Here is a 16,643-nt window from a genome sequence, read left to right as displayed (position 1 = left end):
GCATCGGCCCTGGGCAGAGCGGTCAGGGGGACACCACCCACCGTGGCAGTGCCAGGATCGGGCAGCGGCGCGAGCCGCGGCCTCGGCTGGAAGCGATGGTGTGCCAGCCATGCCAGCTGCGCCCTGGAAGCCACTGAGGACTCAGCCCTGTCCCAGCACAGCACCACTACTGTGGCTTGGGCAGGGGTCTGTCAGGTGACAGACAATCCTGACGGAGTAACTCCCGACAGCGATCCTTCCGAAAGGATTGAGCCAGGCAGAGCACACCAGGCACCAACAACCATTTTAATGCTTTCCCTGGCGAACGGCGGAACCACGTCATCACGGCTCGTTGTGCAAAAGCTGTGAGGACGGCGCCAGAGGAACCGCCAGCTTTTTTCAGAGGCTTCCCAACGGGCACACCTGCCTTTGCCCACGTTCCTGAGCACACCTCTGCAGCTCTGAACCAGCAGTGCCATGGAACAGCCTTCCGACACGTAAATGGGAACCGCTCTCTGCAACGCTCCCTTCCAGCATCACCCTGCTGGGTTGCGCTGGGTTCTGCACAGGTTTTCCTCAACACTTGCCACAAAAACTGAATATAATAAGTTGTTGGCCAGCGAGCAGAAAGCCCTTTTCCTGCACAACCCCAGACCTACAATAAGCTTCATATGTGCCGAAACACATATCCACGTCTCGACATATTCTACAAACACGGCAGCACGTTACGGACAGTTTATTCCAGCCAAGTCTGGTTTTCAGTTTCCATTTTGTGCTCAGCAGATGATCAAGGGCCACAGCAGAGTCGCACAAGAGCCACGGCACCGTGGCCAACTCGGAGTCTTGCTGGGGTTTTGTTACACTGACTGTTCCGGTCCCGAAGGGAATGGCCCCGCGCTCCAGGCATGTCACACACCAAAGCCAGAGGTGGCCGACAAGGACTCCGCACGATCCTTCACCCTTCAGAACACGTACGCCGCTCCTGCGTACAAGAAATCTTTCCAGCAGATAGACTTATCCAACTCCTAATCACTACTGCCCTGCTGAGAATCAATCTCAAAATCCTAAGGCGTTCTTCTTCCTGCAGGGAAAAGCTCATTGAACAACAGAGCCATTCCGTAATTTTCGGCTAACAGCAGCACAAGATTCCCTGCTCAGTATTTTGATTCTGGAGCTGAAAGGGAAAGGGTCTGAGTCCAAAAGAAGCCTCTGGGGTCCTTCCCGTTCCACATCAAGAGCGGGCTTCACACTGGTCTCAGGCGTGGTTCCTCCTCCTCCTCATGGTTTGGTGGCTGCTGGGGCATTTCTTCATCCCTTGTGTCTTGCTTGTCTCTCTCCGCTTGAAGCCAGCTCTGAGGAGCTATCATTTTCTTTGGCCCATAGGGTGGAGGCCCAATCAAAGCTTCGATGTCATCATAATTTATCACCTCTTTCTCCAGGAGGGCACTAGACAGCTAGAAAGAGCAAACAAGGCACAGTGAGGCGCAGCGGTTGGAAAACGGCCTCTCTGAACCGACCTGCACTCTCCCTCAGATCTCAGACCAACTCAGATCTCAACATCTGGACACAGCACGTGCTGCAGCCCACGGAGAGCAGACCCCTGGCCACCACACCACAGACAGGCTGACCCAAAAGCCTGCTGGAGCCAGTACAAACTTCTCCGGGCTGCCGGCACCTTTCACGAGAGCGTTTTTGGCCAGGAATACATAGTATGACCGGAGGCAACAAAGCAAGCTCTAGGGAACGACTCGGCGAGCCAGGACTCCAGGAACGATGAGAGAAGTTTCTGCCACTGTCCCTGCACCTGTGGCCCTGCCTGGCTAAGACGTCAAAGCAACAGCAAACGAGACCAGAGCCAACCCCACACCCCTCCCCTGTACGCACAGGGATAACAAAGAGCTGCCTGTTCCTGCAGGCGTGGGCTGAGGGTCATCAGAAGTTCCTCCCCAGAAGAACCGAGTCCTCTGGCCCCTCTGCCAGCAGAAGGACCACCCTTGAGCAGCGGGTGGCTGTCAAACATGGAATGGCTCAATCCTGCTGACAAGATGCGACACACTGGCCTGGCAACTGAAAGTTTTACTCTGTAGATACTTTGGCTTAACTTGAAAAGTTTTTCTGTGATGAGCCTCTGGCAAACATCTGACTGCTGTTAAACGAAAGCACCAGAAGAGAGGTGGCCTGCAGAGAGGAGACCCCCTAGCAACACCTGCCCTCAGAGCCCTCCCGGGGCACGGTCCCAGCACCAGGGCTGTGACACGGCCAACAGCAGGGTACCCCAGCAAGCAGGCTCTGGCTACCTTACTACGCACAGGAGGCCTGCAGCTGCATAGCTGAAGGGGTTTCTGCTGTTGTTCTTGTTTAAAACGAAGATTCAAGGAAAAGGATTGTTTTATTTGCAAAACATGCAACACTGAGTTGACTCCTTGTCATTTTGGATGTTATGGACCGGACTTCTGAAGCAAAGATCAAGTAGATACACAGGGTGTTGCAACCCAAGCGTGGCCCAGCCCAGAGCGATGGGTACAGAGCTCCTGGCAGAGAGGCCAGGACGTGCCAGGGTGACTGGCTAGGGGACTGTCAGGACACAAAGGGAAGGAGCCCAAGCTTTGTCTTGCAACAAGGACTCCTCTTGGTGTCTCAGGTGTCAAGGAGCTGGCAGGTAAAAATTGCCTTGACTCACCAGACAGCATGAGCCTGCACCAGTCAGCCAAGGTGACAGGTCCCATATTCTTTCACCAAAGCCAGAAACTGTCCACTCAATACTTGTATGCGTGCAGGACCTGGAAGGATTAGCTGTTCCTGCCTTTGCAGGCTTCAAAAGAACAGTCACTGTCTGCTTTCCAGGAAATTACACTGCCAAGAGGCTAGTAGAGAAGTGCAGGTGAGGGAGAAAAATTCTAGCTTCGATTGCTTCCACAGAGCACTCCTACTCCTCTACGCTGCAAATACCAGCACCGCAAATAGACTACTCGCTGCTGGAAAAGGCACACGTTCCTCCCTGTGCCTGCTCCTAATCTGAGGGATATGCAGGGAACAGGCTACAAGACTTTCTAGGACCACAGAGACACTGCAACAGCCGAGCTACGAAGCACAGAAAGTAGCAAGGCAAAAAAAAAATAAATTAAAAAACCCAACAAACCAAACAAAACCAGCAAACAAAAACCCCACGCAACTCCGACTTACTGTTTGCAGCTTGTCCCGGTTCTCCAGTAAGAGTTTTTCCGTGCGCCTGTAAGCCTGAGCCACCAGGACTTTTGCTTCCTAGAAGATAGTAACAAGAAGAGAGAGATTTGGAGCACAGGTGGCAACAAACACAGCGCGTGGATAAACAAGGAGAGCGCTGAGGGATGGAATCTGCAAACTGAGCCAGGCAGAAAGTGGTTTCCATCAACAGAAAACCCGGATAAACCGTTCTGAGCACTCAAGATCAGGAACAGTCAACGCTTGCACGAGCACAACTCTTCAGCAGTCCCAGCTGACGGGAAACGCAGTCTAATTAGGAGGCTGTCCAGCAGCAAAAGATGCAGCTCAGCACAAATCCCAGGGAAGCACAACCACAGTCCTCCTGAACCAGAGATTTTTCATCTCCAGCTATGTGACTTTTCAACTAAGGCGACATCTTTTTTGAAGCAATGAAGTCAAATTTCTGGTCAGAAGAGGCTAACGTTTTTTGGTTTGGCCCGTTTTGGTTAGACAGCCTCTCTGATGTGGGAAGTGGAGACGTTTAAATTGTGTAACTGAGACTGTAAGACACAGGTTTCTCGTGATCTGAGCATTGCACAATCATGCTTAGATACACACGGAGCTCCTGAGGGCCCGGTGAGACTTCATGCAAGAGAACCTTCCCCTGGCCACCTGTTTGTCTGCAGCTCCGCAACAACCCCCAAGCTCCCCAAATTATCCCTTCTTCCCCCGCAAAGCATTCCTCCCTCTCTCCAAACATCACATTGGCACCTCCTCTCTCCCAGCAGCTCCCCAGGGTCTTGTCCACGCTGGACTGCAGCTTTCACAGTCAGTTCTATGCGTTGCAGCGTGTTTCGCAGCCACCAGCTGCAGCTTCAGGCAGCGCAGTGCTACCGGGCTGAGCTCCAAGCTGGATGTGATTCTGCCTGTTCCCAACACCTCCCTGCACAGCCCTAACACTTTCTAACAGCACAGGGAAGTGCTCAGCTGCTGAAATTCACCACTCAAGGGCAAACAGAAAAATGCAAGCTGTTTGGGTGCAAGTCACTTGCATTTTTTGCACTGAACTGCAGAAAGTGAAGAACAAATGGGAAGGTGTAACCTTACGTGGTCCATCATTTGCTGAAGTCCCTGGCTGAAAGGGCGCCGACCGATCCCAGCCGCACTCTCCCGGTCCGGGAAGGAGAGCTGCCCAATGCTGGGCACCATCCCGTACTGCTTCACCATGGAGTAGGCTATCTTGGTCACCTTCTTCAGGTCATCCTGTGCTCCTGGGCAAGAGAGACAGACACAACGCTCTGAGCTGAGAGCCCACAAAGGTGAACACTCCACCTGCTGATGGACCTTCCTACATGCCCTGCAGGGAGCGAACCTACTGGTAGCCAGCTGGCATGGAGTGCTTGCTTGCCACTGCCTGCTGTTATCCCATTTGGGCAAAAACAGTTGGAAACACGGCACAGAAAGCTCTAGGCCCTCCCTGAGTCAAGAGTCTCACTGGGTAACTGCATCTGTGGCCGTAGGCTTTGGGACAAACGTTTTGGGACAAGTCTAAGACAATATGGTGTCAACCAACAATGAGAGACCTCCATGCTCACAAATGCAAGCCCAAGATCAAAGCACACAATGGGACATTTCTCCTTCCCAGGGTGGGAAACTTCTGCCTGTTGCTCAGATCACCCTTGGACAGAGCGAGCGCAGAAGTTCAGGCACTCTTAGCACAATCTCCACCTGCCTGTGCCAGGGTCTGGCTCCTCACCTGTGGTGACTTTGTTAAAGGTGATGGCCTCAGACACTCTCCCCCCCAGCGCCATACACATCCTCTCCAGCAGCTGTTCCTTGGTGAAGAGGTACTGCTCTCTTGGAAGGATCTGCGCGAATCCGAGCGCTGCGTTTGTTCGAGGGGCTATGGAAACCTGCAACACAGAGCAGCTCCCTCAGATCAGAGAGCAAGAGAGCTGCCAATTCCGGCAGCTGAGGGAGAAGAGGAAGATGCCTACATTCCCAGTGAAGTTTGTCAGAAGCTGCGAGGCAGGTTGACCTACAGAGACATGACCAAGGACTGCAGTATGTCACCATTCCTCTACCAAAGGTTTTGCCTTCACAGCTACAGACACACGCTTTCTGCTCATGGAATTAAAAGGAAATTGTCCTGAACAGTAAGTGAAATCTTGAGATTTAGGAGTTGTTTTGGAGGGTGTAAGCCAAACAGAGTTCACTTCACCTGTTCCAGAATCACTGAGACTACCTGGAGAAGGATAGGATGTCTTCAGAAAAATAAGAAGCCATTTCCCTCATGCATTAAATGAGGGTAATTAACACAGTTAAGCTTACGCAACAGGTCATTCAGAGTGAATCTGCTGCTGGTGGTTAGCCAAGGAGCTGTCACTTTGTCATTTCCACTCCCCACCTCCCCCCAGTGCCAAGGCTTTTCAGGGAAGAGATGTGCATGAGAGAGCACACACCCCGGCGTGCAAAGGAAGGTCGTTCCCTCCAGGGAAGGACTTCAGGCAAACTCCCAAGCGTGCCATCTGAAAAAACACATCTCTCCATCAGTATCAGAGCAGTTCCCTGCGACGGTAGCTTCACTGGCTGCAACACGCTGGCAACCCATGGCAGAGAGAGAGACCACGCACGCACGGAGCAGTGCTTTGTGCCAGGAGGAGGTGCATGGACCGAGCAGCAGCATCAGGAGACTCACTTGCTCCAAACAGTTTTACAGTTGGGTTTTAACTGCAAGGCTTCTCTTATAGCTGGTTAATCAGCTTTGCACCATCACCATCATCAACAGGGCCTAATACTGGATTTCTCCACAGTGTACGCGCCACTTATTTCGCCGCAGTGTTCACAGCTCCAAGCTGAGGGAGGTCAGAATTCAAACCAAGTACTAATCTTGGCCAGGGGAACCCCGAGGGCCTCTCTTCCCCCCTAGTGACAGGCTTCCTTACGCAGCAGCTGGTAGCGGGGTTACCTTCATCACAGCCTCCGTGTGCTCCAGCAGCCACCCCACCAACGCGTGACCCGATTCATGGAATGCCACCACCTTCCTCTCTTCTGCTGACAAGATCTTACTTCTTTTGGCAGTGCCTAGAGGAACAGAGACAAGGATTCAACAGGATGGCTGGCAATAGGTGTAACTAGTAGGGCACAATCCTGCACAGTCTGTGGCTGAACAGCCAGCCAGCTTCATATTGCACTCCGTCTCGGGAGAGGCAGTGAAAAGCCCTTCAATCGCATGCTGTGGAAGAAGTGCTCTCCGTCCCTGCAGTAGAAAGCAATCCACGCTTGCACTGCTTGAAAACACTGCCAGAAACTTTTCCCCCTCTCCTCCTTACAACAGACTTAATAATTAGGCAAGTAATTTAACATCTGATTAGATCACAGCAAAGCTCTGTTCTGTTCCAGGTCTGCCAAAGGCACGTTACACTACATCTCTGCCCAGGGACAGATCTGCAACAAGTCAATCTACCATTGGGGGGGAAAAAAAAAAAAAAGACAACAAACCAAAACCCAAACCTGAACCAGCTAGAATATCACACTGATTTTGCTGTACAGCCTTTCAGTCCCTTAGGCAGAACAGGAGAGGAGCAAGGTGTTTGCATTATATATGAGAGGTCCCAGTTTTGATTCTTGTGCATTAGCTGTGTTCAAATCAGCAAGAGACCAAGAGTATACACAAAAGGCTTTCTCCAGACCCTGGAAACGTCCCTGATTACACACGGCATGCTCCGTATGAGCTTATTCCCAGGCTCCTGAGAACCAGCAAATTAAGCCATAACTCACTCTTAGTACTTCCTCCAAAAAGGTGATTTTTGAAAGTGTCTATTTTCCAACCCAGTAGTCCATAACGCAGGATAAGTCCAATTAGGATTTGAAAAAAAAAAAGAAGTGCGGAACGGAACTAGAACTTCTAGCACGTAGAAAAATACGTTAACTACAGAACACACTGCTTATCAAGCACCCATCACAGCTCTGCACGTCGAATGCAAAAAAGTACCACGACTTTAAAGCCGACGTCTCTGCACAGTGCCAGGAGCAGCAGGGGGTAGAGCAGGCAGAGGCAAGAGCAGCGTTACACCGAGTTCGCCTCACGTCTTGGAAAACAAAATTCTATTAACATTAATTTTTAAACAAAGTCAGAGCTTCATTAAACAAGAAAACAACCAAATTAGTGTGGCAGATCTTGTAAAATTACCGCTCAGGGGACCCTAGAAACTGCTGTGCCCCGCAAGGCACGATGGTGATGGAAGAGCAGATTAATTGCAACAGCCTTGATTTTCACCAGCCAGCCCCTTACCCTGCCTTCAGCAGCGTGTGCACATGTCCCTGTATGTGTCTTTCCATAAAAAAACATATATATATACACACACACACATGCAGTTGAGTTCTGGAAGCATTCCTTTGTCATTCCACCAAGGAGGGTGGGACTGTACCCTTCACAGTAGCACACAGTGTGCCTACAAAGATGATTTCTTCCTACACAAAGTAGTCTCCAGGCAGGACAGTTCTCTGAAGGCCTGTGCTTCATGTTTATGAGACAAACAACGCAGGAAACGACTCCGGTGCGTCTCTGCTGGCCTTACACAGCGTACCCAAACTCCACCAAGACAACGGGCTCCACTACATCTTCTAAAGACAACCCCTAAATGCCTCTGTGTGCTCAGCAGGTTTCCCCTCTCACTCCCAGGGGACCTGACTTACTGACTGCTTTCTGTTCCCAAACTAAGAAGACAATGGAGACTACCACAGAGGGAATTTCTTACTCCTCCCTTACAGCAACACAAAGCTTTAAGGCTGACAGGGCCTCCGGACTTGCAAAGTTCTCTTTTGATTCCACACCACTCTCATTAAAACCAGAAGCTTACAATGGAAAGCACAGTAGTATCTTCTTTCTTTCAAGACAAGCTTTTATTGCAACTGAAATGTCCTCGGAATTGTGAAAGCCAGAAGTGTTCCTGTTACATGGCAAGGGTACACTTAATATATGGGCCTGGGGGTTGTTTGGAGCCTTTTAGACTCGTCCACAAGAAACACCCAGGTCCTGCTAATACGAAAGAATCTGATTAAGCAACAAAAAGACTTTATGGTCTCTGCACGCCACGGAGCCGTAAGGAAGCAAGTCAGCTCGTCAGCAGTGAAACTGCTGAAGCCCCTGCCCTGCAATGCCCACCACATTCATCCCAGCCACCCCTTCTGCTGCACACCCCCTGTGGCCTCACTTGCTTTTTGCCTGATCTTCCAAGTCCGGGGAACTAAGGCAAGGGAAGAATTAAGGCAAGACAGAAAAGCCAAGTGACAGAATCCCTACAAGTTTGGTGCTTTCTCTCCTGCAGACGGGAAGGGAAAGCACGTCTTTGCTGCAGCTGATGAGGGCTTCTGCATTACAAGGAGAGTTCACTGTTCACTCTCAGGAGCTGCTGTGCACAGTTTGGGCTTTGTACAAGTGTGGCCACAGCTACCCAAAGCACTCCAAGGCTTTTGTTTTCAAGAGGCAGGTGAAACTGTCAGGAATTTTCTCAAAAGTCTCTCAAGCGGTGAATCACTTCAGCATTTTCTCATAAAGCAAACACTCCAGACTAAATTCCAGGATTAGGAAATAACTGACCCAGCACAAACATCCTGTTCCACACGCTCTAGTAAGAAAAGCACAGCACACCAGTCTGTTTGCCCAGGCTCACCCCCTGGTAATGACACTGCAGCCTGGAAGCAGCCAAGTGTCTGATTATGAAAACCAAAGCTTGGCTACAGGGCAGTTCAGACTAAAACTCACCAGATTCAAGAGTTCTGGGAACTATTTTCCCCACTCCCTATAATATACTGCTACAGGGTAACCTCCAGAGCTCCTCTGCCGGCAATCGCACGAGCGACAGGATGTTCTCACAGGGAGAGCAGTACTCTACTGTGTCTCAGTTTATTCTTCCAGTTCATCAAGGCCTGCGCTTTGAGGCCAAAGAGAAAAATCCCTAATTTCTTGTTGTTGAGGATGCGTAGCTTATTTGCTATTCATTTTTATGTAGCAGGTGTCCAGAACAGCAAGAAAAACCCAGAGATACTTCCACACTTTCTTTTTAGAAAAAAAACAAAGAAACAAACACCACCAAAAAAAAACCCCAAACCAACCATCCCTTTTAAACTAAAAAAATCCCTTCAGATTTGAATTCCCCTCTTTACTGTTTGCTACTGGCCATCTTCCCTGAGGTCCGGAAGGGTCAGGACCCATCTGTGACCCACTCACTGGAGCCTTCCTCAGGAAGTACGACACAGGCTGGTGAGACAACAGCAGGAATGGGGTCGCTTACCTGCAATGACTCTTTCCACGGCATACTCGAAGTTGAACGTATCGATGGATTGTGACCTTCTCTAGCAGCATGAAGAGCAGCTTCGTTACATATATTCGCTATGTCGGGCTCCTACAGACAAGAATTATGAGAATTACATTGGGATTTGTCACGTGGAAGATTTCCGGGCACAGAAGAGGCAAGAACAAAACCGGAGAAGGACCTAAAGAAGTCGAATAGCCAGCACTTTTTTGTTCCTCGGGAAACAGACATGCAAAACCTAGTCCATGGTGTTTTAAGGTTGGATTTGAACAATACAACCACCTTGGCAATGAACGCTGCGTTGCCACACAGAGGGCAGAGTTCAGCAATCCATTACCAGGCTAAAGCCAAGGCTGCTCTCAGCAACAGGGGAGTGGCATGGGCAGCCTGAGTTGGCACGAGCTGCCGCACTGTTCATACAGCAACCGCACAACCTCTGTGCGGAAGAGAAGGAACATCTGTTCTGAGTTTGGGTGTGTGGGTGATGGTGGCGGGGGGCTGCTGAACAAAGTCACGAAGAGGCAGCGGGGCTGGGGGCCTTTTAGAGGGGGAAACCCAGAAAGGATATTCCAGGAACTCCACATAAACAGGAACTCTGGAGCCCCTTGCTCAGCACTGTTTCAAACTCCCAGGGACCTACCCTGGAAACAGGCTCAACGCAGGAGCCAGGCAGAGTTGTCCAATTTCTACTCTGACCGACAAAGTAATTGCTTCCTGGTAATACATATCAACTTAAGAGTCTTTCCCCTGAAGTAAAACATCTCATCCTCAACAACAGCTTGGACATGAGCAGGAGCAGTGGTCCTCCCCTCAGGAATTATGAACTCAGGCATTATAAAAGTGTATTTTTCTGCACACCCTGCTAGTCCCAGAAGTTTCACGAGACTGAAAATAGCCATGAACAATTGCTCATCACAGCTGCCTTCACCAGGGAGCTGGTTAGGTTCCTACTATTTCCATAGAGACGGAAAAGGCTTGAAGAAAAAAGCCCTTTAGACCGAAACACCAAGCAGCTCCAGGCAGAACTGCGGAGCCAGCGCAGGAGCGGGCAGAGCAGCCCCACGAGAACACGGCATGTCGTACCGCTGAAGCCCGGAGTCAGCTCAGCAAGGTGCTGCGAGTAGAAGCTGGCGTCTTGGATCAGTTTGAGGCCCTTCAGGTGCTGCTCAAAGATCTCTCTTCTCTCCTGTAAAGAACACGGACCGTGTCAGCCCAGCGAGCCTTCCGAACGCGGAGCAGAGGAGGAGCAGACCTCTGGCAGCGGGGCCGGGGTGGTTGCCACCAGATGGCAGGGCTGTCCTCGCTGTTGTAGTGCTACAGGAGCACCCATAAACACCCGGCTCTCAAATTCACAACAGATGTCTGGAGGCTTACCGTGAGTCACTGCTTTCTCTCTCAGGGCCACTCTCCCCTCCTGACTTTCACTCTGGTCTGACTTAGCTTTTCTCTTCTTCCCATAAAAGCACTCGCAGGACGGAGCTCCGACTGCCTCTACCTGCCCCCTTACACACTGCAAAGGAAACCCCATCTACTACCTACTTAACCTGCCACCCTTTCCCAGGTGAAGGTGGGGGGGCTGAGACAACAGCTGGCATTCAGCTGGTCCAGGAGATCCTGATTAAAACAATGGGCTCAGTTGCCAGGGTTTTTTCCCTTTCCTCCTTCGGGGCAGCTGTACAGTTCATGCTTCCGGTGCCAGATCTATCAGGCATTTAAGGTATTTTAACTGAAAACTCTTGAGGAGGCCAGTAAAGCACAGATGGGAGAAGAGCAGCCTGTGCTGGCAGAGCAGACAGATCTTTACTGCAGCTGAGCCTATTCCCAAAACTCTGCTACAAACGTCACACAGCAGACATGCAAGACTCCTAGTAAATGGATTCAAAAAGCATTCAGAAGGAGACAAGTCACTTAACAGGCTGCCTAAAGGAAAATGAGGAGCCTCACAGGGCAGTGAGGACAATAAACCTACAGAACAAATGGTGCTGGAGGCACATGACAATTTAAGCTCTCACACAAGCCAACTTGCCAATTAGTGGTTCCCAATTTCTTGGAGAGGAGAGGAAAACATTGTTCTGCATCTGCGTGGCAAAGAGAACCTCACACTGTCAAAGCTCATACCAGAGCAGAGACACTTAAAAACAATAAGTTGTCATTTCAAAGAAACAGAAAACTCCATGAGCATGTCAAATTTTTGATTTAGAGCACTTAAGTAAGAACAAAGGCAAACAGAAGCTTACCAGCTCTATCTTCTCCAAGCTCAGCCTTCCCCAGGCCAGTGAATCACCAGCCAGGACCAGGACACCTTAGTCACTAGTGTTACAGTACGGACAGGGTGGTAGGTGGAACACACCTGGAGTGTTGGCAGATCAATAAAGATGTGCCTGTCGAGTCGCCCAGGTCTCATCAAGGCGTTGTCCAAGACATCAGCACGGTTGGTGGAAGCCAGCACTATGACATGATCTGTGGTTCCCATTCCTGTGGAAAACCAAGGAAAAACAAAGGTGAAGGTTCTCACCATCAGAGATACTGCAATGCAAGCACACAACGGGCCGGGGCAGGGTGCGGAGGGTTGCCTCACACAGATTTAGCACCATGCCAGAGGAGTGTTCACAGCACCCTCCGGGGCAGCTGAGGCTGAGCAAGTGTCCTCTTCAACTAGGAGCACAAGACAGGAAGAACCTCCCAAGTCACACAGGCCAGTCTCCGGTCATCACAGATACTCTGAAATTCCCTTTTCATTTACTTCATAAGCCTTGGCTTAAAAACTCTTTTTTTTTTTTTTTAACCACATTTGGAAATTGCTCCACCTAGAAACCAGAACAGATTTTCTCTATTCTGAGGAATTAGGAGATGCCTTCTCACCCCCAGGCTGAAGTCAATTCTTTCTCTTTTAGCTCTAAGTTGTACAACAATGTTTGCTAACTGAAACAGCCTTTCCCTCCCAAATATTTCTGTGGAAAGTCCTTTCAGCTTCCATTTACTTTTAGCCTTCAGTCACAGATAGGCCACCAGGATCACCAGGGAAGGGACAGGCTGTCTTCTGACCAGCTCAGGTTAACGCAGAAAGAGGGGGCACAGCCTTGCCACCCAGCACGGGGCAAGTTACAGCGTGATTTGATCTTTGTCTTCTCATCTTTTATCACTCGGAAGGCACCCAGGCACACTGCAGACCAGTGCAAAGCCCAACCCTGCAGACCTTACAGCACAGACATGTAGGCAGACAGAAAGACAACCAAACAGCTTTGCAGTGATGATTCACGCACACCAGCTCAAGCTAGTTTTTGTCTCCAGGTCTTAAAGATGAAGGGAGCATCAGGATTCAGAGGCTCTGTGAGAGCAGCCTGCAGCATGGAGGCTTCAAAGGCATAGAGGGCTTCCTGGGGAAGCCGGAGCGCTGGCAGCTGGAGCAGCACAGAAAGGGGCAGGCGGTTGTGCTGCTTGGTGGGGAGCCAGAGATCACGTTGATTCACGGAACCACACTGCTTATTTAGTACATTCCACCAGGTGCCACAGGCCCCTGGGCGTGAGTCACCCGCTCACGGCACATTCAACAGCCCTGCACACAGCAGCCTTCCCAGGGAAAGGACGCGTTATCCCGCGTGCCTCCCGCGCTGCCAAGTCACACGCTGCAGAGGAGCAGCTTTACGCACGTAAGCTGGGCGAGTTTCAGCTCTCTCCAGCTCCACCAGAAAAGCTGCCAAACGTGTCAGCGCACAAGAGCTCAGCAGAGAGACTGAGGCTACAGGTAAGTCAGAGGACTGGCTCTGTCGGCTTGCGCTACGGCGAACCTCCGTTCCTCCTCTCTGCAGGACGCCGTCTAAATAAGCTCCTGGAGGGGATGAAGCCGCCCGTTCTTCAGGCGTGTGTTACGCTGCACTTTGGAGTGTGATAAATAAGCAGAGACTGGCAGGCACTGGGGGGATAGTGAGCTTCATTCACATGGCAGGATTAGATGGAACAGTACATGATCTGCCTTGCAGCTGGGAAGACTCTCTTAAAATAGGTCTGACTATTAGAACAAATTTAAAAAAGCAGAACCACTGAGAGCATCCTCCTCACGTCAGCTTCTGCCCCACTTGCTCTCATGCCTGTATCCCAGCGGTGCGCAACACTGCTCCAAGAAATCTACAACTGCAGCCTCTGACTCATATTACTATTCCCAGTACAACGTCAGCTGGCATGTCACAGCCTTTGGCTTCTGCAGCCAAAGGAGCGGTCTACAAAACCAACACCTCAGTCACATCCACAAATTAACAACAGCTCTGAAAATTTAGCCTGAAGAGAGTTTCATATCTACAGTGTTTACAGATGAAGCCACTTCAAAAAGGAAAGGAAAAAAAAGGGTCCACTTGACCTGGCAAGTGCTCTGCTCCCCTCTGACACCGAGCAGGTTCCTTTGACGGGCGTCTCATCTGCATTATTGCACTGGCCAACTCTGCATTATTGCACTGGCCAACTCTGCATTATTGCACTGGGTAATTCTCTAGTCATTTGTTCAAAAGCCTTTCAGGCATCATCTGTGAACGGTACCACTGAAACAGGGCCACTTTCGGGAAGGAGGGAGGGAAGCCTCGGGGTCAGAAACCTGCACGCAGCACAGCTGGGGAGAGGTCTCCTTGGAGGACTCCAGGTGAAGAGTTGCTACCAAAGGCATCCTGCGTTTTCATTCACAAAACACAGACCAGCCCAGGCCTGTCGAGCTCCTCTGCAATGCATTCAGAACAGGAGATATTTGGGTCACGTTCCTCTTCCGCTTGTTTGCGGTTTGTGAGGGAAGATTCACCATTCAAACCAGGCACCTGTTTTGACAAAGACTGGAGTACATGTGTCACACTGGTTTTAAAAACTGCTTTTGTGCATACAGGCTCCCTCCAATCCCTCCCCTTCTCCCACCAGACTCCTGGTGCTTCCAGCACACGAGGCAAGCTGTCAGAGTAAAGCAAAGCAAGGTCGCTTGTAGGCAGAGCACTACAATGACTCCAAAACCTGCGTACCGGAATTACCGAGTACCAAACTGCACACTCATCCCATACAGCTCAGCTAAGGGCTTTTTTCTTGGTGTCCTCATCCTTCCTCCAGCCTGCAGAGCAGGTTCCATACAGCTCTGACCCTCCTTTTCTTCCCTTCCCTCTGACTAATCCCATTCGAACACACAAATTCAACAATCACCGCTGATGACTCACAGATCTACTTTTGTGCATGATTTTTTTTTTTCCAAATTAACAGCTAACTGGGTTCTATGGTGTTGTCTTGCAGAACTTCAACCATCAATTTAAGCTAAAGACAGCAAAACCAGCTCTCAACCTTCCATTTCAAGGCTTCCTCATTACAAACACACACCACTCCTGCACTTGTGCTTGGGTAGAACTGTTAACCTCCTAAAAAACCTTCTGCACTATCATCCTGAAAACTATTTTGCCACAATGCACACAGCACTTCAGCGTTCATTTAGGTAACATGCTCGGCTAGATAACATTCCAGTAACGTGTGCCAAGACCACTGCTCAGGAGTACAAGCCAACAGTAAGTCCATGTTTCATGTACTAGCCTGACAGTCCTTGTCAGCTGCCTCCCATTTGACATTGTAAACTCCTTGGGCTATTTTTTTAGGGAGTGTTTGATAAAGCACTTGGCAAAATGCGGGACTTAGTACATGATCTGTATGAGATGCGACTAAGTAATGAGATGCTATACATTTCAAAATAAACTAGGCAGCACACAGCAAACACGAGACTATTAAAGTACATACTGAGGATAATAATTACCTTCTAAACTCATTTTCCAACAGAGTTGTACCCTAATTTCTGAATTGAGACTCACCAAGAAAACACTCTAGAAATCATGTCTAATTTCTACGGGTTAGAGGAAATCGGACGTTTTCATTTTTGGTACGGAGATGAGGATTGTACTGACGACACATTCCTGAACAGATGGATCTCCATTTAACACAGCATTCACCTGTTGCCAGCTCACCCTACAACTCTCCAGAGAAAAAAGCCAACCAAGCCAGGACTGCTGTTCTCTGTGTTACAACTGGTCTTGAGACCATCTACTACACAGATACAGCTGTAACCAGTCACATCATTCCAAGTGTATTTCCACGCTTGGCCAAGTTGCCTAAGACAGTGCAAGTGCAAAGTCCCAGGGAGCTGCATACCTGTATTTGGGGTGATTTCTGGTACCTACATAGCATTGTGTGTTTCAAGGGTGTTCCTCTGATAACCAGATTTCTGCCTTGTTATTTAGGACCCACTCAAAGCTCATTCCTCTCCTTCAAAACCTTCACAGCGCCTGTGCTGAAGCAGAGAGGTCTCTGTACAGCAGGACCACTCTACCCTGTCTGTACCACGCTGTGCTCCTGCGTACCACTTCTCCTCCTTCTGCAGCAAGGGCAGAGATCCAGAATTATAGATCATCTCGTGCAGAATGAGGGAACATCTACCCTTTGCTGAAAGCATTTTCCCAAGCCCCAGCTTCGCTCCTTGGAAAGGGAGGGTTGAGCCCAGAGCAATCTCCAGAAGGCAGCCTTGCTGCTGAACTGCAGGATGTGCTCTCCTTCAGCAGGGCTGCATCCCCACTTCTCCGCAAACATCCACTAAAAAAGCAGCCAGTTTTAACCCCCAAGGTCTGGAGAAAGGGGGATGTTTTTAGTGCAGGACAGCTTTTAAATTTTCATATGAAGAGTGTGATGAGACAACAAATGTCACAGTTACAGTCAAGGAAAAGGCAGCTCTGTCCCACAAACCAGCAGATGGATACAAACACTCCCTGATGGGCAGGTAGTTAGTTATTCCTTACCCTGCTCTGCAATAACAAGATTTAGCAACAGAAACATTGCAAGTTGGATCAGCGCTGCAGGCTCTGACAGAGTTACGGCTAAGAACAGCCAAAGGATCATTCTTTTTGGCACTTGTGTGAAAGCATCTGAGAAAAGGGCCGATTCCAGACGCAGTACAGCCAGAAACCATCCAGAAGTGTGGCATCAAACCAGGGCTTGTTTGCAAAGCTTTTCTCTCTCAGTTTAGATAGGGATCCCGTAGTCAGGCAGACAACGTGAGAATAAATCAAAGGACAGGAGAATTAATATATTACATTGCTCATGTCCCTCTGGGACAACTAAACTCTCAACCTTAACAGGCTTTAAACCACTACCTGTCTTAGACGG

At 49.8% G+C, this 16,643-nt stretch overlaps 1 protein-coding gene across 1 annotated transcript in view; it reads right to left on the bottom strand.

Annotated features, from left to right (window-relative positions):
- Positions 1-266: 266 nt before the first annotated feature.
- SPG7 (SPG7 matrix AAA peptidase subunit, paraplegin) overlaps positions 267-16,643 on the bottom strand; it is a 31,694-nt gene continuing 15,317 nt past the window's right edge. Inside the window, 9 exon segments of the mRNA XM_086620735.1 lie at positions 267-1,433; positions 3,163-3,240; positions 4,270-4,433; positions 4,919-5,075; positions 6,131-6,246; positions 9,459-9,509; positions 9,512-9,566; positions 10,549-10,665; positions 11,830-11,954. Coding sequence (XP_086476861.1) covers positions 1,224-1,433; positions 3,163-3,240; positions 4,270-4,433; positions 4,919-5,075; positions 6,131-6,246; positions 9,459-9,509; positions 9,512-9,566; positions 10,549-10,665; positions 11,830-11,954 — 1,073 coding nt within the window. The 3' untranslated portion in view covers positions 267-1,223.

Source organism: Tauraco erythrolophus, chromosome 15 (genome assembly GCF_009769465.1).
Source record: "Tauraco erythrolophus isolate bTauEry1 chromosome 15, bTauEry1.pri, whole genome shotgun sequence".
In the NCBI taxonomy this organism is placed as follows: domain Eukaryota; kingdom Metazoa; phylum Chordata; class Aves; order Musophagiformes; family Musophagidae; genus Tauraco; species Tauraco erythrolophus.
Note: the sequence above shows the minus strand (reverse complement) of the source record. Positions and strands in the feature narration are given on the sequence as shown.